Source organism: Fusarium mangiferae (assembly GCF_900044065.1).
Source record: "Fusarium mangiferae strain MRC7560 genome assembly, contig: FMAN_scaffold011, whole genome shotgun sequence".
NCBI classification, from domain to species: domain Eukaryota; kingdom Fungi; phylum Ascomycota; class Sordariomycetes; order Hypocreales; family Nectriaceae; genus Fusarium; species Fusarium mangiferae.
This window is the reverse complement of record NW_024573931.1, coordinates 975,811-1,002,647: the sequence shown is the minus strand read 5'-3', so window position 1 is coordinate 1,002,647 and position 26,837 is coordinate 975,811. Positions and strand designations below refer to the sequence as shown.

Below are 26,837 nucleotides of genomic sequence, written 5' to 3'. Positions count from 1 at the left end.
GCATAAGCTGAGTGAATCTCACTGCTTCGCCAATGCCCGTATACTCCACATGTCGGGGTTCAGGGACAAATTGGGCTGCAATTGCTGACAACGCATTGTTTTCCGTATCTTGCATCTTGGCTAGTAATCGCGATGATCTCGTGATGCAATCAAGAGATAAGCGTCAAAAAGTCCAAGCTTCTTTCTGCATTGCTGACTCGCGAAGGATGCCACAATGGTAGGGTGTTACTGGGAGTGGACCTATCGCATGTAAGACTTTAAACTCTCGTCAAGATATGCTTAAATGGACCTTTAATTGAGGCGCTCACTTCATGCTACGGTGATGTCGCGTACGGTAAAAGAAAGAAGAATTAAATAGTGAGGCCGAGTATTATAGAGACATGTTCTATTGTCTATATGCGATATTAAATGAGATATGAGCAGTGCAGTTCTTTCCAATGATGCATCCAATAAATCGTAGTCACATCAAAGAGACAGTAGACAAAAGCGCTTAAGCGTGGTGAGCGTGGCGGCGGAAACGAGATCGCTCAATATACTCGGACACAGAGCGCTCATCAACAGTCTTCTCATCCTCAGCCTCCTCATCACCCTCAAAGTCACGCTTGGTACGCTTGGTGGTCTTGTACCAGTTGGCAGCGGGGTCACCGAGGCACTGGCCAACAGTAACAGCTACAGAAATGTTAGTAGTGACAAAGGAACAGTGATTGTAGAGAATGCTCACGAATGCGGGTGCTGCGCTTGACGGCATCGAGGACCTTGGGGATGAGGTTGCGGACAGTGTTCTCGTGGACATCGTGGAAGAGAGCAATGGATCCACCGTTGGTGATACCCTTCTTGAAGAGGTTGAGAGCAGTGTTGGTCTCAGCGGGGGTGTTGTACTCCCAGTCAAGAGAGTCGACATCAGCATTGATGACGTGGTATCCCAGAGTCTTCATGACGGAGAGGGTGTTGGCGTTGTAGCTGAAGTAAGGGGGACGCATGTACGTGGGCCACTTTCCAACGATCTTGAGGAACTCAGCCTCCAGACGAGTCATCTGGGTTCGGACATTGGCGTTGCTGATGGTAGCAAGGTCGGGATGGCTGTAACTGTGGAAGTGTTAGCATTATACGAACTGTCACACAGCATATTATCAACAATGATGAAACACATACGTGTGAGAGCCGAGCTGGTGACCCTCAGCGACGACACGCTTGACGGTAGCAGCGTAGTCGTTGATGTTGGCCCAGTTCTCGCCGTTCATGAAGAAGGTGGCCTTGTAGCCGTACTTCTTGAGCTGGTCGAGAAGCTCGTTGGTGTAGGCGAAAGGGCCATCGTCGAAAGTGAGGGCGATGTTCCTGTCGACAGTGCACTTGGTGATGGCGACGCCGACAGGGACAGCGGCAGCGGCAAGCTGCAGCAGGCCGGCGCAGGTAGCGAGGACAGAGAAACGCATTTTTGCTGGAAGAGGGTATTATATAGAGTGTAAGAGAAACGACAGTACTGAAACTAGAATAGCTTCAAAAAGAGGGATAGAGGCGAAGAAACGAGTGAATGAACTGCGGCTGTTGAGTTGAACCTAAGAACGTCTAGAACAGCAGAGGAATCTTTCTTCATATATACTTATTTCTCGTCCCCTTCAGATTTTCTCTCACGGGTTCTAGGGAGAACTGCACAGCGCAAAACCGTACCGAGCTGAACCACCCAGAGCCGGGTATGGGTGTGGCAGCTATGGGCAGGGGTATCCCTCCCCTCAACCTTGCCCGTCGACGTACGAGGCCCTTATGGCCCTTGATAGCGCGTACCTATTTGTGCAGTATTAGTCCTTTAGTGTGCAGATGAAAAAAGACTGCAGCAGGGGTTATGAGTTCAGAGACTGGTCCTGGGGTTTCATCGTATGCAGAGAGCTGGAGACTCGGGAATCTTGGCAGCGACGGAACCTTGCATTTAAATTGGTGATGATTGAATTGTGCAAGTGACGAAAGAGTCGATATTCTTGCGCCATGTTGCTCTTTCTCGTCCCCATGGGAGCGTATCTCGTGGTTCAATGGCTCTGCATACGAGATCACACCCATGTCCATGGTATTGCGCTATCTAATGCGGGACGATCCTCGAGCCAATCTCTTGTGCAGGGCACTGTATGTCTCAGGTACTCTTGTAGCACGACCCGACGAGTAAAAAGAGCAACAAGAGCATTATCTATTTCCTCGTGAGTCTTACAGCAGCATATGCCATGTGCTCACAAGACAAGAGTTTCAGCCACAATTGGACAGACGACAAAGGCTCTAGTTGCAGGCTCCAGGGGTCAAGGGCGGGTAGACCATGCCCATGTTCGGGCGTGACCCCCCCTGGAAAGGCTCACTAAGGTTAAAAATTAAATAGCCAACGTTAACGTAACCTTAACCTTAGTCTGGGCTCTCTTCGCGATTACCGAACAGGGCTTGTCTCACGAGAACCAAAAAAGTGAAACCTACTTAACCTAGGAACGGAGAATAACCCCTCGAATGGGATAAAAGGCTTGGCCATCGGGCATCCGCTTTGAGTAGCCGCCGACCTGTCAATGCCCCAGAAGATTGACCTGCGAAATAGGGGACGGTAGCATTTACTACCCACCGACAAGCTGAGGAGAGACATGGACAAGGCCTTATTTTCTCACCAGAGCTGTGGTATTTGGTATTGGTTCGATAAGATGCAATTGCACGTACGACGCCAAGATAAGAGCAGCCCTGTTTCTCTCAATCTTCTCGTCTAGTGACTATCTGATGTATGAACTCTGCCTGCAGATCGGGATGCTCACTGCATTAGATAGCAACAAACAATAAGCCACTTGACGTATGCCAATGTCAACCTCAACACCACGGTCTATAGTCTGTACGATACAATATCCTCAACCGAAGAATTTGCCGAGCATCACTGCCAAGTAAAATCTCATCAACTCGACACAATTAGCTGGAGCTTATTCCTTCTCTCCAATATCCGTGCAGTCCGAAGAGTCCACTGTCTGTTCTCACGGTCTCGAACCAGACAGAGAGAGAGGGAAAAGAGGCCCCCAATTTTACCTTAGTCTCGCGTCGATAACCGAACTCATCCATCCATATCCACAATGGATGCTTTATCTTCAGGAGAGTGAGACTCTACCAAAAAGCAAGGACGAAAAAAGAGACAACTACAACAGTTAATAACCGTAATGGTCACAGTCAGCGAAGGTTAAAACCCCAAGCCGGACATCAAAACCTCCGAGTAAGCCCCCTTTCTCATCAAACATGCATCTCTTGCAAATCATTTATGGGGCCATCACAGGTTCCTTTTGCTGAGAGATTACTGATATGCAACTCCCATCACATCAAATGTTTCCAAAACTAGTAGCCCGAGGACCTAAAAATGGGTATCTCCAAGCCTCAGCCGTTCGATCTACAACAAGGGAGACCTATATTTACCTACACGCCAAGTCCATCTGCCTGGTTAACGGATAGCCAGACTGCATAGCATAAAGGAGACCAGAAAACAACGCACCCCATCTTCAATGGACGATCACCGGTGTCCCTCTGAGCTGGCCTTGCCAAGACGTAGCCAAGGCTGATTAACAAAGACTAACGTTCTCACATAAACAGCAAATACGAGGACCTCAAAGACGTCAATCAACAAGGCCGACAAAGACCGTCAGCCGCAGGCAACATCCATGAACGGGAAGGATTTGTCCTGAGGTTCCCCAGATGATATCAAACGTGCAATAATAAACTAGGGGCTTCGATGCTCCGCTTCGGGTACGATATCCCGGGCCTAGAGACACAGCCTGGTCGTTCTGTTGACAGCGAAGCCCCGTATGATTGGAGCGACTCGTCTCCTTCACGTTTTCCCTATTATAGAAGCTGGGTTGGTATATCACCGTTTTCGCGGACATCCATCCTGGCAGTCCGCTACGGAGTTAAACAGGAGTTTAAGACAAGAGAAGAAAGGTTTTTATGCTTATTTAGACAAGGTTATCGATCCTCGAGGTAAACGAATAAATCAGGCAGTTATTTCTAACTGCCAAGAAATCAGTCAGTCAGTCAGTTGTGAGTTTGTGTGTGTATGTGTGTGCGACTGATACATGCAAAGAGTCAGTTTCCGTTCGCTTCAACGCCCAGATCCTTAATCAACTCCCCGACGAAAAGAGATCTCCCCTCTAACAAAAGTCCTGTCAAAATCCCCAACGATGCTGCCCAGGCAGTAAGAAACGAAATAAATGAGGGTATCAGTGAGAGATTTCACGAGGTAGGAAGGTGGCTTCAAAATGTCTAATGGGTCGTCACGAGGTAGGTAGATGGATGGATGGATGGATGGCAGCTGGAGTCGTTCACAGGTCATCCTCCCAGTTACCCTCCACTTCAATCGTCGTGCCCAAGGCTTCTCTACCCTGGCGAATCATGTCCTGTAGTTGTTTGTTGAAAGCGTTGATCCGCACATCCGCATCTCGTTCTTCCATCTTACGGCGTGCTGCGAGATGCTTGGCTTCTGCGGTCAGACGGGGACTGGCTTCTGCTGATGTACGTCCTGATGCTACTGAGGCATTAGAGTGAGACCGGCGGTGCGACGACGGCTTTGTTATCGGCGATGAGATGGTGGTACTTCGGCGAGTGGAGCGAGTGGGTTGAGGTATCCTGCTGGGCGATTCTATCCGAGGAGAAGCGAGGGGAGCAAGTGACGCGAATGACGCGGTTGATGCAGGCCGTGGAGAAGGTGATGCTGCTGCGTGTGATAGACGACTAGTCGGGCGATTGGTGGTGGATCGTCGCTGACCGGGAGTAGAGGCAGTAGAGAATCGGGCTGATGGAGCGGCACTGATGCGTCGACCTGTAGTCATGGAGGGGCCCGAGTTTCGTGATCGAGGGGACGGTCGATAAGACGGACGTCGCAGCGGAGGCTCGGGCTTGGGTTCAGGCTCAGGCTCAGCTGGTTTCTCATCACTCACCATGACCCAATTCCTGCCAAGTTCATCTTTCGTGTCTGTATGTCTTCGTTTCGGATGGGGTGCTGTAGGCGTAGATGCGCCGCTGTTGCCACCTTGTTCTGCGTTATCAGACTGACGCTGGTTGAAGTAATCCTCTTGCGATGGCGGGAATCGACCGGGTAGATGCTGACTCTCAAATAGTGTCTGGTCCAACTCCTCGACCCTGCCGGAATTCATCGTAAAGGCCTTACCACCGCCAGCCTGGAAACCTCGAAATGAGCCTGTCTTGCAAAACTCCCATACACGTCCAACAACACCTCCTATAGTCGAGAATGCGAAGCTACCCCAGCCTTGGGATTGTATCGGCTGGGGAGGCAGATTGAACAGTTGTGTCGGTCCAGCTCCATGATCGATATCGTCGTGGGTTCGTTTTGAGCCAAGCGCCTTGCGATAATCTGTGTCCGAATACATGCTCTCGTCAAGAATGCCGCTATTAAAAGGACCAGAACTCGGTGTATCAAGCTGTCCAGCAAGTTGGTACCGCATTTCCTCATTCCTCATCTGAGCCACTGGCGTTCCAAAATAACCATTTCTATCAGAATCATCCTGGAAGCGAAATTCCTGAGATCGCGATATGTCATGGCAAGGCCTCTTTCGTTTTGTAGCTTGTCCGTCGGGGGTTGCTGTGCTGTAGGGCGAAGCATATCCGTAGCTGGTGCTAGAGCTTGGCGAGATGGGTGGGCGAAACAGGCCAGGGTGCACGCCTTCTCTATTGAAGCCGCCCGACATATGGAAGTGCGAAGGAATCGTCATTCTGCCTGGGGGTAGGGCCTTCTGATTTGATCGGTATGTGCGCGCAAGCGCGTGGTCGATAGATAGACGAATGACCTTATCGAGTGGAGGCGAAGCTGTAACTCACGGCCAAGCTTAACAGCAGCCGAGACACATCTCAGGTCGTCTATCGCACAAGCGGGTCTGGGGTAGATGCAAACCGAATATTCGGATCTGGAGACGAGATTGCAATCGACGGGGAAGCGATACTCGGAGGGCGATTTGCGATGGCGATGGGCGATATTGTTGAGCACCTCGTGACTAGGTAAGGTAGGTGAGATAGCAGGTTGTGTCTTGTGATGACGGTCGCATGGAGGGGGAGGCTGCCTGGCTGCAAGCGCCCAACTCTAATAGACGCAGCCAAAAGTATGGCGCTCGTGTCAGAGGGGAGGGCACCTTGGATGCACGCACAGTATTGGCGATGCCGCCTTGAAAGTGAGGCTCGGATTATGGATTTATGATGTATTGGATTAGAGAGATGGTCCTGGCGGCAAAATGTCGACGGGGCAAGTAAACAATGGTTGGGGGGCCAGCGCCTGTAGCCAGCGTCAGAGACGAGGCGCGATTGGTCAGTTGGTAGTGATCCCGGCAGTTGCTTCAACAGCCGCGATAGAGTAGAGAGCACAGTTACTCTGTACTCTACTCTGCAGGTAATCTCTATGATGAGAGAATAAGACCTCAAAAAGACTCAGTATCTGACGAATGTCCAGGTGGGCAGTCAGGCCCATCCCCTTTTGTCAGGATTGGTATGCGGAGAACGGGAAGCTTTCGGTTTGTTGCCGACTTATAGCTCCAGCTTCTTCTTGTGTGGCTGATTCCAAGAGTTTGGTCCACTTGATGGGGATCGGCAGGGTTCAGCTAACCAAGAGCATCAAAAAGCGAATATTAGAGGAGAATTAGAGAAGTATCAGAGGAGTATCAGAGGAACACTAGAGGAACAGCTCGTACCCAGTTACAAAAAACCTAAAAGGTCTCCCTTATCTCCTATCTATACCGGATATCAGGCTATCGGACTCATTTACATTTCTATATTGTCTTGGTTTAATTACTCTAATATCCTTGGTTGTCCTAGACGATTAATGATCAACACAGGGGTCTTCAAATAGATCACAACAATGAGGGTTCGTGGAGTTCAAGTGTGCTTTAACATCGTTAATCGTTGCCATTACATCTATTCAGTCTATGCCTCATATCGCGTGAACTGCTCTAAACCCCCCCTGCGTCCAAACACTTCTATGCCATATGCCATGACCTCAACTCATTGGTATCATTCGCCCGTCCTTCTCATAAGTCTAAATTCGTATCCTATCACTTAGTCCTTGTTGTAGTAGTTGTCCTGCTGGCCCTTTCGCTCAGATGTAACACCTCCACTAACACCCTGCTCCCCATGGACATGCTGCTTGCTTCCCCAGAAAGCCTCCCGCTCCTTGAGAACCTCCTGGCCCCAGGCCTTCATCTCTGGCAGCGTCATTCTGGTTGCGACGTACGCAAACTCGCCAAGGTCGACTTTGCCCTCACCGCGCTTCTCATACTCCACCATCTGCAGCAGAAGCTCCATCTTGTCCACGTCGTGCACAAAGTGACTGTCCAGTGTCTCAGAGTCCTCGTATTCCTGCCAGATTGCGCGGATGTCCTCGCCTGTGGTGCCGCCAGCGACGTTTCGTAGCAAGTTCTTGGTCAAAAAGTCCATCGTCTCCGCTTCGCGTCGGCTCTTCTCGGGCTTGGGAACGCCGTCGACGGGTGTGATGTCGCCGACAAGTAGCTCCGCCATATCGTGAATGAGACACATTTTCATGCACTTAGGAAGATCGAGTTTCGGGGCGAGAGAGGGAGGCGCAAACATGGAGATTAGAGACATGCGATACATGTGGTCGGCGATAGACTCTCCCCTGTCGCATGTTAGTGACGTCTTGGAGTCTGGAGACCTATTTTCCTTACCTAGAGATACCAAATCGCCTCCATCCTTCTCGCTTGGTAGTCTTGAGTCGCTCGAGCATGTGGAAGAAGGGAAGCGGCGAAGAGGACTCCTCAGTGGGCGCACCACCAGGAATCTCCTTGACCACCTTGTCAACGGTCCATGGATCGGAGACCTTAACCATGGGCGTGAACCCCAGATCTCCAATTACTTCCTCAGGGCGAAGATCCACACGTCCATTCTCCTTCTCTGGTTGGGAGCCCATCTTTGCAGTAGAGTACAATCTGTATCGTCGCGGGGTAAAAGTTGAGTTGCTGGTGCAAGGAAAAGAAAGTGGTCGTAGCGAGTTGACAGTGATTTTTACGGTACGAAACGTTTGCGGCAGTCGCATACAAACAGAGATGGTCATAACAAGCGTGCAATTGACAAAAGGGTCATGAAAACAAACAAGAGTCCAGAACAAAAGAAGATTGTTGTTGGGCGGGTAGTTTGTTAGTCTAGCTGGTGGGTTTGTAGCCTAGGTTTGTGCCAGTGCGGAATTGATCAATGGTCAGCTAATGGCCCCGGTCGTTTGGTGCGTCATATGTCATTTTACAGGGGTAGAAGCCGGGATCTTGTCTCTGTCTTGGCTTGGTGTGACTACAGGGTAACGGCATCACAATCACTTACACGGTGATACCAAGAACTTTTCTTGCCTGCCAAGTAGTGAATTGCAGTTCTAAGGGACTTGCCCTATTTTGAATGAGCAGTATTCAAGCACTAGGTATTACATATTTGTTTGCCAGATAGGGGTACTGGACTAATCGGCTCGCTAAGAAGTCTTGCCGCTGATCTTACGAACGTTACGAGTATCGCAGCTAAGCTAGTTGCTGTAGGTTCTATCTACTACAAGAAAACGCTGTTCGAGGGCAAGCCGTTTTTTGTTACAGAGCTTACCTACAATGTCGAGATTTTTTAAAACAAATAACAGTATGTCAAATTAATTTGATAGGTCTTGCTCTCAGTGTTTCGCTCCTCAGAGTCAAGAGTTGTTCACCTGGATTCGTAATAGGATGACGGTGAGTAAAGTCTAGCATGTGGAGTCTCCAACGTAAAGTCTCACTGATACATAGGAAGGTATTGAAGTACAGAGTAGACCATGGAACTATCAAGCCAATAGTTAAGCTCCAGTTGAGCCCCTGATTTGCTTTCTACGCTGGAGAGCACCATCACCAACACCGATACTGGCCAGGGGAGGACAGAAAACCTAGGACCTCGGTCCTAAGCGATAACAAGATTTAGGTAACTTAGCATGAGTTGAGGATATCATTTATTGAGTTTATTTTGATAACTTATATCAAAATTCCATGTTTTCTTGCTCCCCGTGGATTGGTCACACACGTGGGGTTCCGCCGTCAACCTAGGACCAAAAGTAAATTTAGCTCCGCCTCAGTCAGATCTACATGAGCCTCATCTTGATCCATTTCGGGTACCTTTCCCAAGTATCCCAACCTCACTCCCGCATGCGAATCTTGCAAAGAATAGCCGCGCCTTTTCGTTCACAGGCTCGCCCAATGACAACAATCGCTTCACTCAAGCGGCTTTCAGCCAAAACCCTCTCTGAGAAGATCCTCGAGGAAGTCAACGCCACAGATCCCACATTCGCTATTATCGATGTTCGTGATAATGGTGAGTTAGCATTCAACCCTTTCTCCGAAAAGAAAAATTCTTCTCAATTCCATTTGCTTCTGTGCCAGCTCAGCTGACTTTTCAAGATTACATTGGCGGACATATCAAGGGCTCAACAAACATCCCCGCACATACTCTCGACGCCATGATGCCAACTTTGGTTCGTCGCCTGAAAGACAAAAAGACAGTTGTCTTTCACTGCGCACTCAGTCAACAGCGGGGTCCGAGTGCGGCACTAAAGTATCTGCGCGAGCGGGATGGTCTTTTGAGGTCTATGGGTGAAGACCCCAAGGGAGAGAGCGGTCAAGATGTTTATGTGTTGGACAGGGGATTCTCAGGATGGCAAGAGGTTTACGGAGAGGATGAACGATTGACGGAGGGATACGTTAAGGATTTGTGGGAAAATTATTAATTTATTCAGAGCTAGAGTTGATTCTTCCGATAGAACCCCTACTTCCATCTCTTGCTTCCCACTATGTTTTGAACAAGGCTTTTCGAGAGACTGGACCAGGCAAAGAGAGTGAGAGCAACCAAATGATGCCCTCTAAAACAATAGGGTACTGTGATGAGGTGATGTATATCCGTCATCAGACAGAGAGAAGATGGCTCCCATTCCGCTTCGTGTCTGACTGGAAGAAATGTTAGCCCAATAACACTGACTGTGAAGAAGAGTCAACTTACAGATACGTCATGATCGCCGATCAGCTTAAACCATTGCTTCCATCTTCTTCAGCTTGCGAATTTTTAAGAACATAAGAAAGATGATTACAACGAGAACGCCGGTCACTACCCCAAAGACCGCAGTGCGCTCTCTCGCGTCCGCAGGGTTCGACCACCAGGTGAACCCAGTTGAGCGATCGACTGTACCATATTCACCCTCGGAGGGATGGTAGTAGTCGCCCCCCTGAACATCCCGAGTCTGGAGCTGATACCTGTTACACAGGTTGATGTTGTCTGGCAAGGATGACATGGTGATTGTTGTGAATGATTGGTGAGTGGTCGGATGTTCTGATGGTCTTGGTGGATTGAAGAGAATAAGAGGTGTGGTTAGATTTGAAACAGTATGAGCATTGGTGCGGTCGACGTGAGTGAGCTTTTGATCCAAAGTCGAAAAGTATAACTGATTTGGAGGGAGGAGTTCGTAGAACTTGATGACTTTATATCTCCTGGATGCGATTGGGTCAGCCGGAGGGACTTATATAGTTACTTTCTTCGGAACCACCTGCAAAAGCTTCCTTCGATACTCTCAAGGTGTATTGAAGCTTTGGGTAACTCGAGAACCCAACTTTGAACACGGCCGTGAGCTACTCCTCCATAATTGGTCAACCGAATAGGGCAAAAGAAAGGAACTTTCATCCAAACTCACACTCAAGTATTATAAAATGATGCCTTTTTTCTATGACATGTCCATGTTTTCCCTCTCCAACAGTCAAACACTTGCCAAGCCGATTCTCTGAGTCCGCTCGACATAACCATCATTTCTCAAACCTCTCTCAAAACCCTCATCCTTTAAAATGTTTGTTTCGTCACACGACAACATCCCTAGGGGGCCACCTCTGACTGGTCCCCTCGACTCTATCCCTACCAAGTCTCGTCTTCCTGTTCCCACCAAGACCCCATTCGCCCAATGGATACCAGACGTCAAGGCTGACAGGCCACCGCTGAAAGAGGTGTCAACCACAAAGGGAGACAAGAAGTTGAGGCCTGGTCACAGTGCCCCCCCAGCTAATGTCAAGTTCCCTTCACCCACCGACGCTGTTCGCCCAAGTCGTCTCCCTACCGCTGGTGTCTCCCACATCACCCGCGCTTCTATCTGTCCCTCTTCTCTTCCTGGCAGAATCGGTGTTCAGACCAGCCAATCTGAGGAAGAAGCGTCTGCCCACTGCGATGGTCTCCTTGTATTTCTCATCATACTTCTTCTTCTAGGCGTCTTTAGTGGATGTCTCCTTCTCGTGCAGTGTGCAGGAAGCCTTTTGAGGCGTATTGGTCGAAGATTTGGGTGGAAATGGGTCAAGAGATCCGACAGTGTAGATCTCGAGAATGCGATCTATCACTTGAAGGATCATCAAGGCGCATTCGAAGAGCACCATCTCGTCTTGCTCCGGGAGGTCTTGGCAGATTACGGAAATTCTTCGTATGCTCGAGCAGGTGAAAAGGCTGCTGAAGAGGGCCGTCTGGATTCAACCTACTGTTCATCTCTCTCTGAACCTCGGCCTGCTCGTATGGCCCCTGAACACTCCTTTCACTGCTCCTAGTCCAGAGAGCCGTGCTCTCCTAAGACTTACCCTATGAAGTGCCCATAGCCAACGATTCGCGCGATTTATCATCTGGTCATCAGCTGGAAGAGGGTTTGCTTTCTTCGCTGTGACTGGGTAAGCTTGGGAATAACTCTGCAAAAACACTTGTCCATGGCTTCGTGATTGGAAGGAACTAGGCAGCCAAGAGTCTATACTAGAAAACGGAAGTTAAAAATGTGCGAGGACCAGAAAATAAAGCTTTAGCAACTTGGACTTATCTTCTCATGAGAAGTATTTTCAGTGAAGTAACTCAAATACCAGCATTAACTTGCCTGAGCATTAACCCTGAGAGGCAACTCGGGCTATATAAGAGAATCAGACTCACTTCCATGACAGCATCATTCCTTTCCCTACTTTTCTATTACGCCTTGACTCGCATCCACGAAAAACGCCCCTATACTCAATCGAACTAGACATCATGGGCACAGACACGGTATTACTAGGGTGGGCTATGCTCAGCGTTGTCATTGCCGTCGCCTACTGGATTTGCTATTGGATTGCCCATGGCAGTAAATCGAAAAAACAATTTCAGGATGAAGAGCAAGGAGATGTCGTGGTAAATCGGGAGGAAAACTATGAAAGCATTTTTGTCAACCCCCCCGAACAGCCTATGCCGTCTTACACTTCAACTTCCCTTCGCGGATCTCGCGATACTGAGCTTCCGCCTTACAAACCTATTGGTACTCCTCCGCCTTCCTATATCCCAGCATACAAGGCATTTCAACCAAATTCAACGTAGCCATCGCGTGGATGAGGTTTCCAAGCCCATGATCTCACCGGCTTAGAGGCTTGCGCTTTGCTGTGGGTGATCAGGCCTTGGAACTCTATCATTTCACTTCAGCCACATGCGCCTCGAGTCAATAGAAGTCTCACATGGCAACTCTCGTCACTTGCTCACCGAATCATTAGAATCCACGACATATATCATCAAGGTTATCCGCCAATACATTCCCACCCTTTTCTACCCAACTCAACTTTCGACTGGCTCACCACCAAACAACCTCACAGTCAAAACTCATTCCATCAAACATCCTGCCAATAGCATCTGATATACTGCAGCTCAAAAAAAAACACTTGATAACCTTCGTCACTTATACCATTCCTACCCTTATCACTTCATCAATCACGAGACGAGACCAAAAGAAGCCCAACATGAACGTCCCTATATACTATCAGCCTAACCAACCAAATGATGACCCTTCAGGAATGCCCATCATTTGCATCGTTTCCTGGACTATTGGCGTCATGGTTTCGGTTGGTTTTATCGTCATGTTCGCCAAGTATCTCATGGGTCGTCGATGCCCGCCATGTCCGCCTCCAACAAAATCAGGACCTCAGAGACAAGGACCTCAGTACCCTGGGCCCAGGTACCCTTTGTACCCTGAGCCTATGGGCATTGCACCTCCAGGTCCTCTGCTTCCAGGTCCTTCGTCTCCCCAAGAATACGAAAGCGATCTTGAACAAGGAAGCATCGATGAACTTGCCGATAGGACCGCCAACAGCTCGAAAGTTGGCGACCAACCTCGAGTACCACCACCTCCGTATTGCCGACGATGCTGATATACATCTGTTGGACCATGCTGTTACTCCCCAGATGCCGAGAATTGCACCAGGCATTGCCTACAATGCAGTCTTATTTGAAGAAACACACTATATGTTGGGGGGTCGGGTAGATATTAGCCAAGTTGCAATTGGCTTGGATCAGGAGGCAGATGAAGGTCAGGAGACTAGACAAATCACTGTAGAACTAGTCCAATGGATGAATTCAGCACACAAAACTATGACTACCTATTTATTTACTTAGGGAGTTCTTATGTCGTCTTATACCTGTAGATAGGTCCAATAGCATCTAAGTGGAGACCTGAAAATGAGTAGCTAATTCTTTTAACATTGTACTGGTGACATCTATCCACAGAATCGTAACATATACTACATAATTTCCAGCAAACGCTCAGCGCCAATTCCATTCCTCGTCTTCAAAAGGGTATTATAAACAGTTAACAACCAGATCACGCCTTGCCCACCCATCCTGAATTAATAAAGAAATCGAATATGCGCCCTCCCTTTTGCGAGTCCAATCTACATATCTCTTTTGCCTGCTTCTTCTTCAGAGTGCCATTTGTCTTGAGAGCTTCCTTGAGGATCTGCTCCTTTATCATGAGATATGGCTTGGGCTGCAGTCTGATGATCTCGCAAAGCTTGGCCTCCTCTGGTGTGAGGAGGTGCAAGTCTGGCGCAGTGTCTTGGGTCATAGGCATCGGTTGTACGCCGGAGATGGGTTGGGCCGTGTATCTCTGCTTAGGAGCTGCATGGCCATTTACTCCATTGACTCCGTTAACTCCGTTGGTCACTCCATTGACCTGGCCATTTGTTTGGCCATTGGCTAGGCCATCAGTATGACCATTTGTTAATGGCTTTACATCGCCATTGACTTCCGCAGCAGGCGTTGGTAGCAGTCTGGCAGGAAGTTCTGGGGCGATAAGAAGAGCAGATCCACTCGGTGGCTCGGGAGGAGGAGGTTGCTTAGACCTCTGTGCAGACGCCAGTCGCTCGCGATCCATGGAACCCATGGGAATTGCCTTCTGGATTCTCGAAGCTTTCTCGTTCTCGTACTTTTCACCACTTCTAAGGTCACCGATACGCATGTTCCGCCACTCTTGTAGCTGCGTAATGGCTTGTCGTAGGTTGAGTTCATCGAGAAGACCTTGATTGAGCTCCTCAAAGTCCTGCTGGTTCATCATGCGGGCGAATGGCTTAGCTTTCTGCAGCAAATCCCTTTCTTCTTTGGTCCGCCTTTTCTCCAGCTTTGTGTTCTCTCTATATTCAAGAAGATTGTGCTCAAAGATAACCTTCTTACGCTCCACACGCTGTGTCAGTCGTGCGTTGTATATGTCCATCACTGTAAGCTTGAGTTCCATTTCAGGTTCAAGCTCGCCTGTCCTGGGATTCAATCCATCACCCGGATCGAATTGCATTAACTGGACAGCTTCTTCTGCCTCATTTGCATATTCGGTCTCGAATTCCAAACGACCAGGCATGTATCCTTGAATTTCGTGACAACTAGGTACACTAGCTGTTGGTTTTGTTTTAGGCTGTAGAGCGGGCGCGTTCTTAGCTGCATCTCGTCGCTCTTCTATTCGCCGCTTCTTGCGTGCCTGGAATTCTTCTCTGGGTATTTCGTTGGCCAATTCGCAATCGTGAGGACTGCAGCGTTTGGGTAGTGGAAAGTGAGACGAGTCGACGTAAGTCGATAAGTAGTGATCGCGAACCTCGTCCTTCTCACGGAAGCCGCCAATATGATCTGCGATATCGGCCCATGAGCCGAGACCATATATTTCGGCGCCCTCAAGGAGGAGTAATTCTTCGTCTGCGCCCCATTCTCGATCAAAAATGGGGAATGAGTTTTGTTCAATCACCCGAAAAGCGTGTGTCGCAGGGTTGTGAGCATTTCGTGATTCACCTTTGGCGAAACACGAGACGCAGAGGTCGAAGTCACTGCAGTCGGAGTCGGCGCATCGGATGCGGACCTATGTCAACACCAACATGATTAGCAACCCCATCATGACATCGCATTGAGTTTAGCCGGTATATCTCCGAAGCGCGTCTTTACGTTTCCAAACAAGCTTCGGGCAACAGGCAACAGAGCAAATGACCTACCGTAGATGTAATATCTGATGAGCACACATCGCAAACGTACTTAACACCACCTTCGCCACCTCTTGTGATTGTTTTCTTGCGTATCACACCCATATCGCCGGCTGCGATGTCGGGCCGGGAGGTTCGTCGTTAACCCCCCTGTCTTAAAGTAGCAGCGGGTTCGAGGCAGCGCAAGGCGCGATGGAAGTGCAAAAGAAGGTTTTTGGTGATGCGCGATTATTGGGGACGATGATGCGACGCGAAATTCGATGGATAATGTCGGTTTGAGGTGGTTGTTGATGGAATTGGTGATGGGTCGATTTGTCGAGGGGCGGATGTTGTTGATTATGGCGTCTACGCTTGCTCTGACAGGAGCTGGCCCGGGGCTGAAGTGCACTGGACTTGAGCTTGCAGGGCGCGGATTAGGTTGTTTCGAATGGGGAGCCAGTATCCGCTAGCAGCAACCCCACGCTCGAATCATCATTAGTCACGTGGAAGAAGTTCCCCCGGGCCGCATATCCCCGCTATGGGCAAGTGAAGTGACGTGGGGATGTCCCAAATAGTTGACAGAGAAGTTTAGACAATACTAGGATATTTTATGATAACCCAGGAACAGCTTAGCTGTGCTCTTTGACTCTTTTCATTTATTCTCCTATCTAATGTAATGTCCAAGTCTTCTGGCATCTTGAGGCCCCGGTACGAGCGTGACGCCATCCCCCATTATTGAATCCCCACAGTCTGGAAGTGACAAGCTCATTGCTTTACTTGAGTTCTGTGTGGTGAATCGTGATACAAGCTCTGAGCCACAGATATCAACTGCAAATAACACATCTGGTTCACCATCCAGGCATTGCATAAAAATGTCGACCAATAGCTACAGCATAAATGCATATAAAGAAATGCGGCAACTATATCAGCTCGTTTAATCACTTACTACCTTACTCACCATTCTGACACTCGATATATTTGGAATATGGCAATATTTTCAAGACTCTCTCGCTTCTTTCGTCCCTCACGAATATCTCGCCCACCGCCGCCTAAAAAGCTTTTAGCACCACCGGCAGACTCTCAAATTAACGGCCGATGTCCATCTGATGAGGAAATGCGTCGATGCATATATGAAACTACAGTTGAGATGAATGCCGATCTTAGAAGTCTCATCAATCGAATGAAAATGCCAAAAGGTCCTGGTTCTCAAAAGTGTTCGGACCACCATCCAAACCATAAAACTTTGGACTGCCATTCCAAGTCACAATAAGACTCATGTAAGTTGCTATAATTTTAGGATTCTCTTTTATGGATATATGTTGACATCCTTTGATAAGGTCTGAAGCTTTCTTACTCCGTGATGACTGGTGTCCCAACTGTGGAGATCCAATATTGGGGGCATCTGGTTTGGGAAAAAGACTCCCCCGAAAACACGGCCGAGAATATCACCGTTGAACCGCGCCATTCAGAATCCCCGGGGGAGTCTTTGTTAGTTAGCTATTTATCTTGTTTCTTCTATCGCTAGCCTCGGCTTCTAGCAGTAATAAATTAAAGCTGAACCCTTCTCTAAATATTCCTCGACTCTCATCAACCCCTCATTCACTTTAGATTGTCACCCCACTATCATCATGCCTGATCAAATTCTTGACGACATTTCTCACCGTCGATACAATCCTCTTACGGACTCATGGCTACTTGTGTCGCCTCATCGCACGAAGCGACCTTGGCAGTGAGTTTCTCACGCTTTAATTAGGAATTGTCTAACATGAAATAGAGGGCAGCAAGAGGCCGCTGTCGCATCAAAGCTTCCAGAATATGACCCCAAAGTACGCTCATGACATCACATCATAACGACTCAATCCCCTGACAAAACCAGTGCTATCTCTGTCCCGGTAACCCACGAGCCGCTGGCGACCAAAATCCGAATTATGAGAAGACCTTTGCCTTTGTGAACGACTACAGCGCCGTCAAGCAAGAGCAGCCAGATTATGATGCGAAAGCCTCATCCAATGACCTGGAATCTCTTCTGCTTCAAGCTCAGGGTGTCAAGGGCGTGTGTTACGTGCTCACTTTCTCACCCAAGCACCACGTTACACTTGCAGACATGACAGCTGAGGAGATTGTTCCCGTCATTGAGCACTGGACTCGAATCTACGCCAACCATCTGACACCGTCCAACCCTCGGGCCGCTGAAGCCGATAAGTTGGCCATTTCTATGCCAAAGGACGCTGCACCTTGTCCTGAGGAGCAGTATAGATATATGCAGATCTTTGAGAATAAGGGTGCTGCTATGGGCTGCTCTAACCCCCATCCTCATTGCCAGGTCTGGACTACATCAACCATGCCCGAGGAACCTGGCAAGGAGCTCGTGCAAATGAGCAAATACCGAGATCAACACGGCGGCCGAAACCTCTTGGGCGACTATGTTAAGCTTGAACTCGAGAAGCAAGAACGAGTTGTCTGGGAAAACGATGCTTTTGTGATTGTATGCCCCTGGTGGGCTGTGTGGCCTTTCGAGGTTCTTGTTCTTCCCAAGCGACACATCCGATCTCTTCTCGACTTTAAGCCCGAGGAGCGACTCCAATTCGCCGAAGCTATCCAAGAAGTCACCCGACGATACGATAACTTGTTCGAGTGCAACTTTCCCTACAGTTCTGGTCTTCATCAGGCTCCTCTTGACGGAACACCAGAGGAGTTGGAAAGCGCATATTTCCATATGCACTTTTACCCACCTCTGCTGCGTTCAGCCACGGTCAAGAAGTTCCTCGTTGGATATGAGCTGCTGGCCGAGCCTCAACGTGATATCACTCCTGAGCAGGCCACAGTTCGGTTGAGGAATTGTGGAGGAGAGCTATATCGCAAGAATCTATAGGCATAGAGCCTGAGCATTAAAACATTAAAATCTAAACTTTTTATCTAACAAGTTGCTGTTATGCCGATTTCAAGGCATCTTGCATTTGCCTGCCATGTGTATATTACATTCACCGCCACTCACCAGTCGCACCACTTGTCGCATGATTTAGTTGTACTCGACATAGTAGTCACGAACAAGAGGCATCCAGATAAGAGAGATGGAAGCCAGAGTGAAAGGGAAGTACTGAGGGAGACCAAAAGTCATGGTCTTGAAAACGAAGAGCTCACTGGCAAAATGTCCCAGGGCGACAATGTAAGTCCAATAAGCAATGGTGTAAACAGGACCAATGTGGAGGTTATAAGCTGCGTAGCATCGAACAACGCAAGTGATAAGAGTCCAGGTACCGAAAAGTCTTCCAGCAAGGGGAGTAAGCTGATCGGTAGCCTTGGGGTCGTTCTGGGCGGGAACAAGCTTGTTGATCTGATCCTCTGGCTCGAACTTGTCTGTCTTGGGAGGGAGCTTGGGGTTGCGGACGAATTTGCCGTTGTAGACTCGTCGGGAGAAGTGTAGGGTTGTATACGTCTGCAGCGAGTTTCCGATCGAAATGATGGACAGCTAGAGCGAGGGGTCAGCATCTTCTTCGGTTCTTGGGTGTAGGGGGAGTGGCTCTTACGATGATCATGTAGTAGGGTAGAACACCCTTTGCTTCGGGGAGGATAGACTTGAGAATATCCATTTCGACGGAATTGAAGAAAAGTTGGATCGAATAAGCGGGAATCAGAGAATCTCAACAACTGTTATTGCAGTGGTTGCAATGCAGTTGTAGAAGTAAAATGGCGGGTTGAGATTGGTGTAAGACGAGCTGGATGGTCTGTTTTTGGTGGGAGAGAGGGACCTGTAATCGGGGACCAAAGGCCGGAGAAGCTTGGACCAACTCAACAACGTCAGGGGTAATACCACCTAAAAATTCAATTCAATTAATTGTCCGGCCTGAGAGCCAAGACCCAGTTCAAGAGCCGAGGGGCATCCATCCATAGTGTACTTATCTTGTGATTGTCGCCTTTTCTTCCCTTCCTCTTCCCTCTCTTCATACAGGCGGCTTGTTTTCGTTGCACTCTTCAAATATGGACGCCATTACAAACTTCCTCCATAACGTACCGCAGCCTCTTCAGTGGGGTCTCGCTGGTATTGGTGCTCTCTTCTTGGGATCCAAGATCCTGAGCTATCTCCAGCTTGTCCTCAGCGCTTTCGTGCTTGGAGGCACCAACGTATGTCCTTTTACAGCCCCCAGCTGAGCTCTACTAACAATTGTGTCTACAGCTCCGCAAGTATGGAAAGCCTGGCACTTGGGCCGTCATCACCGGTGCCTCTGACGGCCTCGGCAAGGAATATGCTCTGCAGCTCGCTGCCAAAGGCTTCAACCTCGTGCTCGTTTCCCGAACCCTATCCAAGCTCGAGAGCCTCTCTGCCGAGATTCAACAGAAGTACCCTGGAAAGGGTCTGCAAGTCAAGGTCCTTGACATGGACTTCTCCCAGAACAACGATACCGACTACGAGCGTTTGAGCGAGCTGATTTCTGGTCTTGACGTTGGTATTCTCATCAACAACGTTGGCCAGAGCCACAGCATCCCCGTTTCTTTCCTCGAGACCACCAAGGAGGAGCTTCAGAACATTGTCACCATCAACTGCATTGGTACTCTCCGAGTTACTCAGGTCGTTGCTCCGATTCTGAAGCAGCGAAAGCGCGGTCTTATCCTTACCATGGGATCTTTCGGTGGCTGGACTCCTACTCCTCTCTTGGCGACATACTCTGGTAGCAAGGCTTTCCTCCAGCAGTGGAGCAACGCTCTCTCCGCTGAGCTTGCTGACCACAATGTTGATGTCTACCTTGTCCTGAGCCATCTTGTCACCACTGCCATGAGCAAGGTCCGCCGCCCTAGTCTACTTGTTCCCAACGCCCGCAACTTTGTCAAGGCTACTCTTGGCAAGATTGGACTTGGTGGTTACCAGACTGCGCCCAACACTTATACCCCTTGGTGGAGCCATGCTTTCATGCTGTGGTTCATTGAGAACATTCCTGGTGCTAATGGTCCTATCACTATTTTCTTCAACAAGAGGATGCACGAGGACATTCGACGCCGAGCTCTCCGCAAGGCTGCTCGCGATGCTAAGAAGCAGTAAACGAAGGATGAAAAGAAGAGCAAGGAAGTAAGAAGTCGGGGAACACTCGGAATGTAATCAAAAGGAGGAATATAACAGCTGTGAGGTCAACTCAGCTGTCATGAGAGATAGTTTGTGGTATGACAACCGTAATGTACTGCAAGTTATGCAACCGCCTCAAAGCGTGAAGTAAAGGGTGAGTAACCTCAGACATTCCTTCATGTTTGCCGTGCATATATGGCAACGTTGGCTTGCAGAACAAGAGACCTGTGCATTGTACTACCCAAGCTACCTGTGTTTGCCCAGCAACAAAAATTATCATGTTCTGATGTAGATTTGTCTAAGTAGAGCAGAAAGGTGGATCAAGAACCTGCGTGCTCACAGACCAGTACGTCTGGCTCACAGAGTTAGTCGTTAGATGAGTATATGTAGGTAGATATAAATAATAAATAAACAATTACATTGTCTTCAGCTTCATTAATTTTGTAAGATTTATTCTCAGTGATTTTGAGCTTTCATGACGCGTGGTTACTCTGCTCTCAGCCTTGCACCAAAACGGTCCTAGCGTCACGCCCCAGTCGCGAAAAATCCGTGCTCCATATCCAGCCTCCCCAAGCTCTCGTCAAATTGTTTATCACCTTCAAAGCGTACTTCTCTCGCTATAGCCTCTATCTCAAACCCGACGACGACGCGAGGAAAGCGAAAACCCCCCACGAGGTTTGCCACGCTATTACGAGGGACTGGGATATTGATCGCAATTCCATCCACGCGCCTTGAGTCCGTCGCTTTTGATGATCCGCGATCTGCCTACAGCGGTATAGCAACGAAACTGGTGAAGCTACGCAGGCCCGCCGAGGGCTTCGATATTACTGCCCATAATGTCGTTTCCACAAACAACTCCGGTCCGGCCAGTCCCAGGCGCCTTCTTGAATACGCCGGCCGTCGCCTCGAGGTTTCAGTCGGGCTCTGATTCTGTGCGCCGACAGCTCTTCACCGGCAACGATAGCAACCAGGCCGTCTCGCACAAGAGCTCGGCGCCTGTCTCATCATCGCGAAGTGTCGCAGCTACTGCGCCATCTGCACTAAGGACAACTAGCAACGATAATCTGATTGTCCCTACTGCGCTGCCACCTCTTCGATCCGAAAATGTCCCCCCCGTTGTCAAGGCGGCCAGGGCCATCAATGCCTGCCTCCAGTCCGATGGCCGATATCCCGACTTGGATTCATACTGTCGACGTAGGTTACAAGAGATTGGATGCGAAGAAACCAGCTAACAAGAACCAGAGGGCGCGTCGTCCGACTACGACCTTGAAAATACCGATTCTGCGATGGCCCCCTTCCACAAAACTCAGATGTACCCCATTCCGAACCAAGTCTTCGACCATTACAACGCTGGCGAGCTTCAGACTCTGATGGGACTCTTTGCCGAGATCAACCACGCCTGGGTCGTTATTGATAACTCGTTGTTCCTATGGGACTACACACACCCTGACCCCGAGCTGATTGGGTTTGAGGACCAACCGCATACTATCCAAGCTGTCGCGCTCGTGCCTCCTAAACCAGGCATTTTCGTCAACACCATCACACACATCCTCGTCGTTGCGACTTCTTCAGACATTGTTTTGCTAGGTGTCTCGGCCACCGCTACCCCTTCAGGCTCCAAGACAGTATCTCTTTACCAAACGAAAATGCAGCTCCCCCTTCGTGGTACCGACGTCCGTGTTATTACGGGATCTGCCAACGGCCGAATCTTCTTTGGAGGAAGCAACGACATCGACATTAATGAACTTTACTATCAATCTGAGGAGAAGTGGTTTTCAAATAGGTGCGGTAAGATCAACCATACGAATCCCGGCTGGTCCTCAGTTGTCACACTACAAGGCGGATTCTGGTCCCATAAGACCCCCGAACACCTTGTTGATATCGTGATCGACGATTCGAGAAACCTCGTGTATACCCTCTCGAGCCGATCGACCATTCGAACATACCATATGGAAAGCCCCGACCGACTGAACAAAGTTATTGAGAAGGAGAAGGTCCACTGTCTTCGCGACATTGCTCACATGATCAACCAATCTAGGTTGTTGAGTGACCAAGTCAGCATTGTCTCGATCAGCCCTATCTCCAAGCAGGAAGCGGCCAAGCTTCACTTGATGGCTCTGACAAACACCGGGTGCCGTCTATTCTTCAGCGCGACCAGTGCTGCATCCTACATTTACGGTTCCTCGACAAACCTGGCACCCCAAAGTATGCAGGTCCAGTTCATCAAGTTCCCTCCTGGACAAACCTCTCGTCGATCTACTTACCCTGGTGGCGAGTCGATCACTGATTCCGAATCTACCTCGCTGTCTTACAGCCGACAAGGTGCTCGATTTGCCCCTGGATATTTCTTGGATTTTGTGAGCAAAGAATCTAATCCAAATGAGGATACCCTCTTTGTTTCTGGACCTGAGACGGGACGTCTTAAGAACACGTCCCCGACATCTCCTTTCAAATACCATGAATCTGCCAGCTGGATTGACATTGGCAGCCGAGCTGAAGCTGTTGGATTAATCACAAAGCCTTTCGCAGCGGCACCACAACCACTTGGCTTCGGTAATGAGTTGGCTGTGCAATTCGACGATGCGCCTAGCGAGTTCGCAATTCTCACCAACACTGGTGTACACATCGTTCGACGAAGGCGCTTTGTGGATATCTTTGCTTCTGCTATTCGAGGTGCTGTTGGAGATGAGGGGTTGGAAATGGTCTGCCGCCGCTTTATTAATAATTATGGCCGCGTGGAGACTGTTACTACCGCTCTGGCTGTTGCTTGTGGTCACGGAGGTGACTCTAAACCTGGTGCAGCTCGTGCTATCGACCAGGCAACTGAAGATCGAGCACGATCCGTCTTTGTCGACTTTGGTGGACAGCCTACGATGGCTGAAACCGACAGCTCATCCCTTACAACCGATTCCATTAACCTCTCGTCCCGACACGACGCTCTAGCTCTGTATCTTTCCCGACTGGTACGCCAGTTGTGGAAGTCAGTAGTCATCGCTCCGGGTGTCTCTCCTAATGGCGGTGTCACCATTGGTTCTACAATTCCCCTTTCCAAGCTGAATACTGTTCAGGAGAATTTGGAGCGTCTAAGGAGGTTCCTTGATACCAACCGTGGCCTCATTCAAGGCTTGTCTGGTCCATCTGACCTCCAACACGTGTCTAGTCGTCAGGAGGAAGTTGCTCTTCAGGCTGAACATCAGGCTCTTCATGCTCTTCAGAAGCTGATGGAGAGCATCTCGGAGGGTATCTCGTTTGTGCTTATGCTATTCGACGAGAGGGTTGCTGACATCTACACTCGCCTCGATGCTACAGCTCAACAACAACTCAAGGAGCTGACATACGAGAAGCTCTTTTCTCAAACTGACGGCAAGGATCTTGCCAAGCTGCTCGTTAAGGCCATTGTTAACCGCAATATCGAGAGCGGCTCCAACGTTGAAACTGTTGCTGACGCCCTTCGAAGGAGATGCGGCAGCTTCTGCAGCCCAGATGATGTCATTACTTTCAAAGCCCAGGAGCAGCTTAAGCGGGCTTCTGACCAACCTCTTCAGACCAATCAGTCGCGAAGCCTACTCCATGAGAGCTTGAGGCTCTTTGAGAAGGTTGCTGGCAGCCTCACTTTTGCCAACCTTCAGAGTGCTGTGGAACAGTATATCGCCCTCAAGTACTATGCCGGTGCTATCCAGCTATGCCTTGTGGTCGCCCGCGAGAAGGACAGGGGTAACACAGCACTGTCCTGGGTCAACGACGGCAAGCCCTCCGGAGACCCTCGTGCCAATGCTTTCAATGATCGCAAGCGTTGTTACGACATGATCCATGACGTTCTGAGTCACTTGGACGCTGCATCAAGCAGTGAGCCTGAAATGGTCGATGGCAGGCTGACGTTGATTGCTACCAAGAGGCTTGAGGCCTACGAGGTGGTGAACGGGTCGGATGACGAGGTGTTCCACTTTGACCTCTATGAATGGTACATCCAACAAGGCTGGACAGATCGAATCCTGGCTATCGACTCACCCCATGTCATTACTTTCCTTCAGCGACTTGCTGGCACAAACATTGAGCATGCTGACCTGCTCTGCCGGTTCTACACCAACCGAAGTCGATTCTTTGATGCAGCTGAGGTGCAGGCGGAGCTTGCCAACTCCGACTTCCCTATCAGTATCAAGGACCGAATCAGATTGCTCAGCTTGGCCAAGGCGAATGCTAACGTTTCAACGACTGGTGTTAGCCGACAGCAACAGCAGCTGCTGAACCACAGTGTCACAGAGCTGCTTGAGATTGCTCATATCCAGGATGATCTCCTGGAACGTTTGAGAGCTGACGACCGTATCGACCCTGAGAGGGCCCTCGAGATTGAGGAAGCTCTCAAGGGCAAGATCCAGGGACTCTCCGAGGTAGGTTTCAACTGTTCTCCCTTAGCCAATGACGATTACTCACATGCTGCAGCTCTTCAACGACTATGCCGACCAAGCCGGTTACTACGACCTTTGCCTGCTCATCTACCATGTTGCTGATTACCGCAACCATATGACGATTTCGGGTACATGGAGCAACCTGATTCAACAGACACACGATGAGGTCATGTCTCGCCTAGAGAACTCAGAACCAGGAATGCCATCGCCCCCATTGCCTTACGAGTCTGTGACCAGCAAGATCCAAAACATTGCCCACCGCACATCCCTCGACAGCTTCATCTTCCCCATCCAAGACCTACTTCCTGAGCTCTGCCGTTACGCAGTGGCTTACCAACAAGATGCCACAATCGGCGCTGATCCCACCTGGCCCGTCCAACTATTCCTCACGCTGGGCGTCTCGCATGACATGATTGTCCGTGTTCTGGAGGGCGTTTTCGACAGTCAAGACTACGGCTTCAGTGGATCTGTGCGAAACCGCATGATTGAACTCATCGTTTATGTGGTCAACGACTGGGTGGCTGAAGCCCGTCGACGTGGAGGTGCCGGAAAGGGTGGTGCTATTGGCCCCTCTGTAGCCGACCTCCTCAAGAGATGCGACGCCGCCCTGCCACCACCCGGACATGGAAACAACGCCGGCGGTGCAGACCTTGCTGATGTCAGGCGAGTTCTCAAGCTGCTGAAGAGAGAGGTGGATGGTTTGTCACAACGGGTTCCGACGGGAAGCCTCAGATTTGCATAGGTAGCGAGCTGAGGACATGAGAATGGATGGAGAGAGAAGCAAGCATCAGTTAGTTAGAGTCTAGAGAATTGGGAAGCTTTGAGTAGTTGGTAGCTGGGGGTGCGCGGCCACATGTTTTTGTCAAGGATGATGGATATGCTATGCTATAGGCGCCAATTGTCATGAGGGTGCGTTGTACTGTACAGGTCCAAAGGGTTTTTTCTCGTTTTTTTACACATGTAATTATTAAACAAGACATGGGGGGTTTGATAAAAACGGCGCCCCTTTGAAAAGAATGGAAAGAAATGCAACAGCGAAGAGATATGTTTACCTACCTATATCAGGCTGCGTCTCATTAACAGAGCGGTGTCGCCGACGTCTACAGTGATATTGTCACCAGCACTCTAATGATTCAGCATGGGTGGACAGTAGCACAAGGCAGCGACAGTGTATGCAGCGCTACGTTGACTCTGCAATGCCGCTCGCCCTGTATAGTGAGACTCGGAGGCGGTGGGAGGTGGTATTGGTGGGTGAGGCCTGCATGGTTGTTCGCCTCACTTTGGGGGGACAGGACCAGGGCGAAGGGTAACACGCCACGCTTGAAAGCGAGTCGTAGCAAAAGGGCCTCACTGCGTTTGGAGCGGGCTTAGGGAATTGTTTTGGGGGGCGAGGGAATTTGGATATATAAGATTGAGAGATTGTGGTGTTGTTGTCAAGGCAGACTTCAACAATCTTTTGTTTCTTAGTATGGGGGGCAGGATTTTATAACCCGGCTCTCGAACACCAGACAATTTATTTCTCTATAGCACAACTCGTCTCGACGACTTGACATTTACGACTCCAACTTCACTATGACTCGAAACACTCAACGACTCCTTTCCTTTCCTTTCCTCTGTCCAGGAGCTGGTCTCCTACAACCCACCAACGCAATGAATCATCAACAATGATATCAAATACGTTTCACCACGCTTCAAGCGTGAGTCTTTAACCCAGCGCAAGCAAGCATAATAAAGAAAAAATACACGAAAACTGCTACGCTGGGTACCACGTTCCAGACCAACCGTTCGCGAGAACCTTCAACTGCACAAACATCGCTTGGGTTGGTCGGCCATACTACCAATGTCGGGGTATGGTTTCAAAAAAAAGGGGAGAGCATTCTGTATTTCAGTCCAGGGCGGGGATGAAGATACTTTATGGGAAAATGGGGGAGGTCATTCTTTATAAATGGGAGGTATTCTGGGGAGTGCGATAACTAGAAGGGTTAGTTAGATGGGGGTGGAGGGCAAAAGCGGTCATTTTAATGTCTTCTACAAGATACAGTGTCGTTCGTTTGGTATACACTTAATATTGTATTATATAAAATGTGTATTAGAGGGTGGCTACTTTGTTAAATTGCTTCTCAATCAGTACTA

At 49.3% G+C, this 26,837-nt stretch overlaps 14 protein-coding genes across 14 annotated transcripts; 8 read left to right on the top strand and 6 right to left on the bottom strand.

Moving 5' to 3' along the window:
• Positions 1-490: 490 nt before the first annotated feature.
• On the bottom strand, positions 491-1,433 carry FMAN_10166 (uncharacterized protein; the record flags this gene model as incomplete). Its single annotated transcript, XM_041820809.1, has 3 exons — positions 491-669; positions 722-1,086; positions 1,153-1,433. 3 exons carry the CDS (start codon positions 1,431-1,433, stop codon positions 491-493), a joined length of 825 nt encoding a protein of 274 aa, XP_041686653.1.
• A 2,880-nt stretch (positions 1,434-4,313) lies between these two features.
• On the bottom strand, positions 4,314-5,696 carry FMAN_10165 (uncharacterized protein; the record flags this gene model as incomplete). Its single annotated transcript, XM_041820808.1, has 1 exon — positions 4,314-5,696. The coding sequence occupies one exon, from the start codon at positions 5,694-5,696 to the stop codon at positions 4,314-4,316; it is 1,383 nt and encodes a 460-aa protein (XP_041686652.1).
• A 1,354-nt stretch (positions 5,697-7,050) lies between these two features.
• FMAN_10164 (uncharacterized protein) lies at positions 7,051-7,918 on the bottom strand (the record flags this gene model as incomplete). Its single annotated transcript, XM_041820807.1, has 2 exons — positions 7,051-7,627; positions 7,677-7,918. 2 exons carry the CDS (start codon positions 7,916-7,918, stop codon positions 7,051-7,053), a joined length of 819 nt encoding a protein of 272 aa, XP_041686651.1.
• A 1,288-nt stretch (positions 7,919-9,206) lies between these two features.
• FMAN_10163 (uncharacterized protein) lies at positions 9,207-9,733 on the top strand (the record flags this gene model as incomplete). The annotated part of the gene is made up of 2 exons (XM_041820806.1): positions 9,207-9,321; positions 9,408-9,733. The coding sequence occupies 2 exons, from the start codon at positions 9,207-9,209 to the stop codon at positions 9,731-9,733; spliced, it is 441 nt and encodes a 146-aa protein (XP_041686650.1).
• A 175-nt stretch (positions 9,734-9,908) lies between these two features.
• On the bottom strand, positions 9,909-10,291 carry FMAN_10162 (uncharacterized protein; the record flags this gene model as incomplete). The annotated part of the gene is made up of 3 exons (XM_041820805.1): positions 9,909-9,950; positions 10,003-10,038; positions 10,091-10,291. 3 exons carry the CDS (start codon positions 10,289-10,291, stop codon positions 9,909-9,911), a joined length of 279 nt encoding a protein of 92 aa, XP_041686649.1.
• Positions 10,292-10,835: 544 nt separating this feature from the next.
• Positions 10,836-11,576, top strand: FMAN_10161 (uncharacterized protein; the record flags this gene model as incomplete). The annotated part of the gene is made up of 1 exon (XM_041820804.1): positions 10,836-11,576. The coding sequence occupies one exon, from the start codon at positions 10,836-10,838 to the stop codon at positions 11,574-11,576; it is 741 nt and encodes a 246-aa protein (XP_041686648.1).
• Positions 11,577-12,036: 460 nt separating this feature from the next.
• On the top strand, positions 12,037-12,357 carry FMAN_10160 (uncharacterized protein; the record flags this gene model as incomplete). Its single annotated transcript, XM_041820803.1, has 1 exon — positions 12,037-12,357. The coding sequence occupies one exon, from the start codon at positions 12,037-12,039 to the stop codon at positions 12,355-12,357; it is 321 nt and encodes a 106-aa protein (XP_041686647.1).
• A 453-nt stretch (positions 12,358-12,810) lies between these two features.
• On the top strand, positions 12,811-13,422 carry FMAN_10159 (uncharacterized protein; the record flags this gene model as incomplete). The annotated part of the gene is made up of 1 exon (XM_041820802.1): positions 12,811-13,422. One exon carries the CDS (start codon positions 12,811-12,813, stop codon positions 13,420-13,422), a length of 612 nt encoding a protein of 203 aa, XP_041686646.1.
• A 205-nt stretch (positions 13,423-13,627) lies between these two features.
• FMAN_10158 (uncharacterized protein) lies at positions 13,628-15,368 on the bottom strand (the record flags this gene model as incomplete). The annotated part of the gene is made up of 2 exons (XM_041820801.1): positions 13,628-15,145; positions 15,276-15,368. 2 exons carry the CDS (start codon positions 15,366-15,368, stop codon positions 13,628-13,630), a joined length of 1,611 nt encoding a protein of 536 aa, XP_041686645.1.
• Positions 15,369-16,870: 1,502 nt separating this feature from the next.
• FMAN_10157 (putative galactose-1-phosphate uridylyltransferase) lies at positions 16,871-18,114 on the top strand (the record flags this gene model as incomplete). The annotated part of the gene is made up of 3 exons (XM_041820799.1): positions 16,871-16,971; positions 17,017-17,068; positions 17,119-18,114. 3 exons carry the CDS (start codon positions 16,871-16,873, stop codon positions 18,112-18,114), a joined length of 1,149 nt encoding a protein of 382 aa, XP_041686644.1.
• Positions 18,115-18,261: 147 nt separating this feature from the next.
• Positions 18,262-18,832, bottom strand: FMAN_10156 (putative ERG28-involved in synthesis of ergosterol; the record flags this gene model as incomplete). Its single annotated transcript, XM_041820798.1, has 2 exons — positions 18,262-18,711; positions 18,770-18,832. The coding sequence occupies 2 exons, from the start codon at positions 18,830-18,832 to the stop codon at positions 18,262-18,264; spliced, it is 513 nt and encodes a 170-aa protein (XP_041686643.1).
• A 388-nt stretch (positions 18,833-19,220) lies between these two features.
• Positions 19,221-20,277, top strand: FMAN_10155 (uncharacterized protein; the record flags this gene model as incomplete). Its single annotated transcript, XM_041820797.1, has 2 exons — positions 19,221-19,364; positions 19,417-20,277. The coding sequence occupies 2 exons, from the start codon at positions 19,221-19,223 to the stop codon at positions 20,275-20,277; spliced, it is 1,005 nt and encodes a 334-aa protein (XP_041686642.1).
• An 857-nt stretch (positions 20,278-21,134) lies between these two features.
• Positions 21,135-25,446, top strand: FMAN_10154 (related to NUP170-nuclear pore protein; the record flags this gene model as incomplete). The annotated part of the gene is made up of 3 exons (XM_041820796.1): positions 21,135-21,492; positions 21,541-24,686; positions 24,739-25,446. 3 exons carry the CDS (start codon positions 21,135-21,137, stop codon positions 25,444-25,446), a joined length of 4,212 nt encoding a protein of 1,403 aa, XP_041686641.1.
• A 1,098-nt stretch (positions 25,447-26,544) lies between these two features.
• On the top strand, positions 26,545-26,649 carry FMAN_10153 (uncharacterized protein; the record flags this gene model as incomplete). The annotated part of the gene is made up of 1 exon (XM_041820795.1): positions 26,545-26,649. The coding sequence occupies one exon, from the start codon at positions 26,545-26,547 to the stop codon at positions 26,647-26,649; it is 105 nt and encodes a 34-aa protein (XP_041686640.1).
• Between the last annotated feature and the right edge of the window lie 188 nt (positions 26,650-26,837).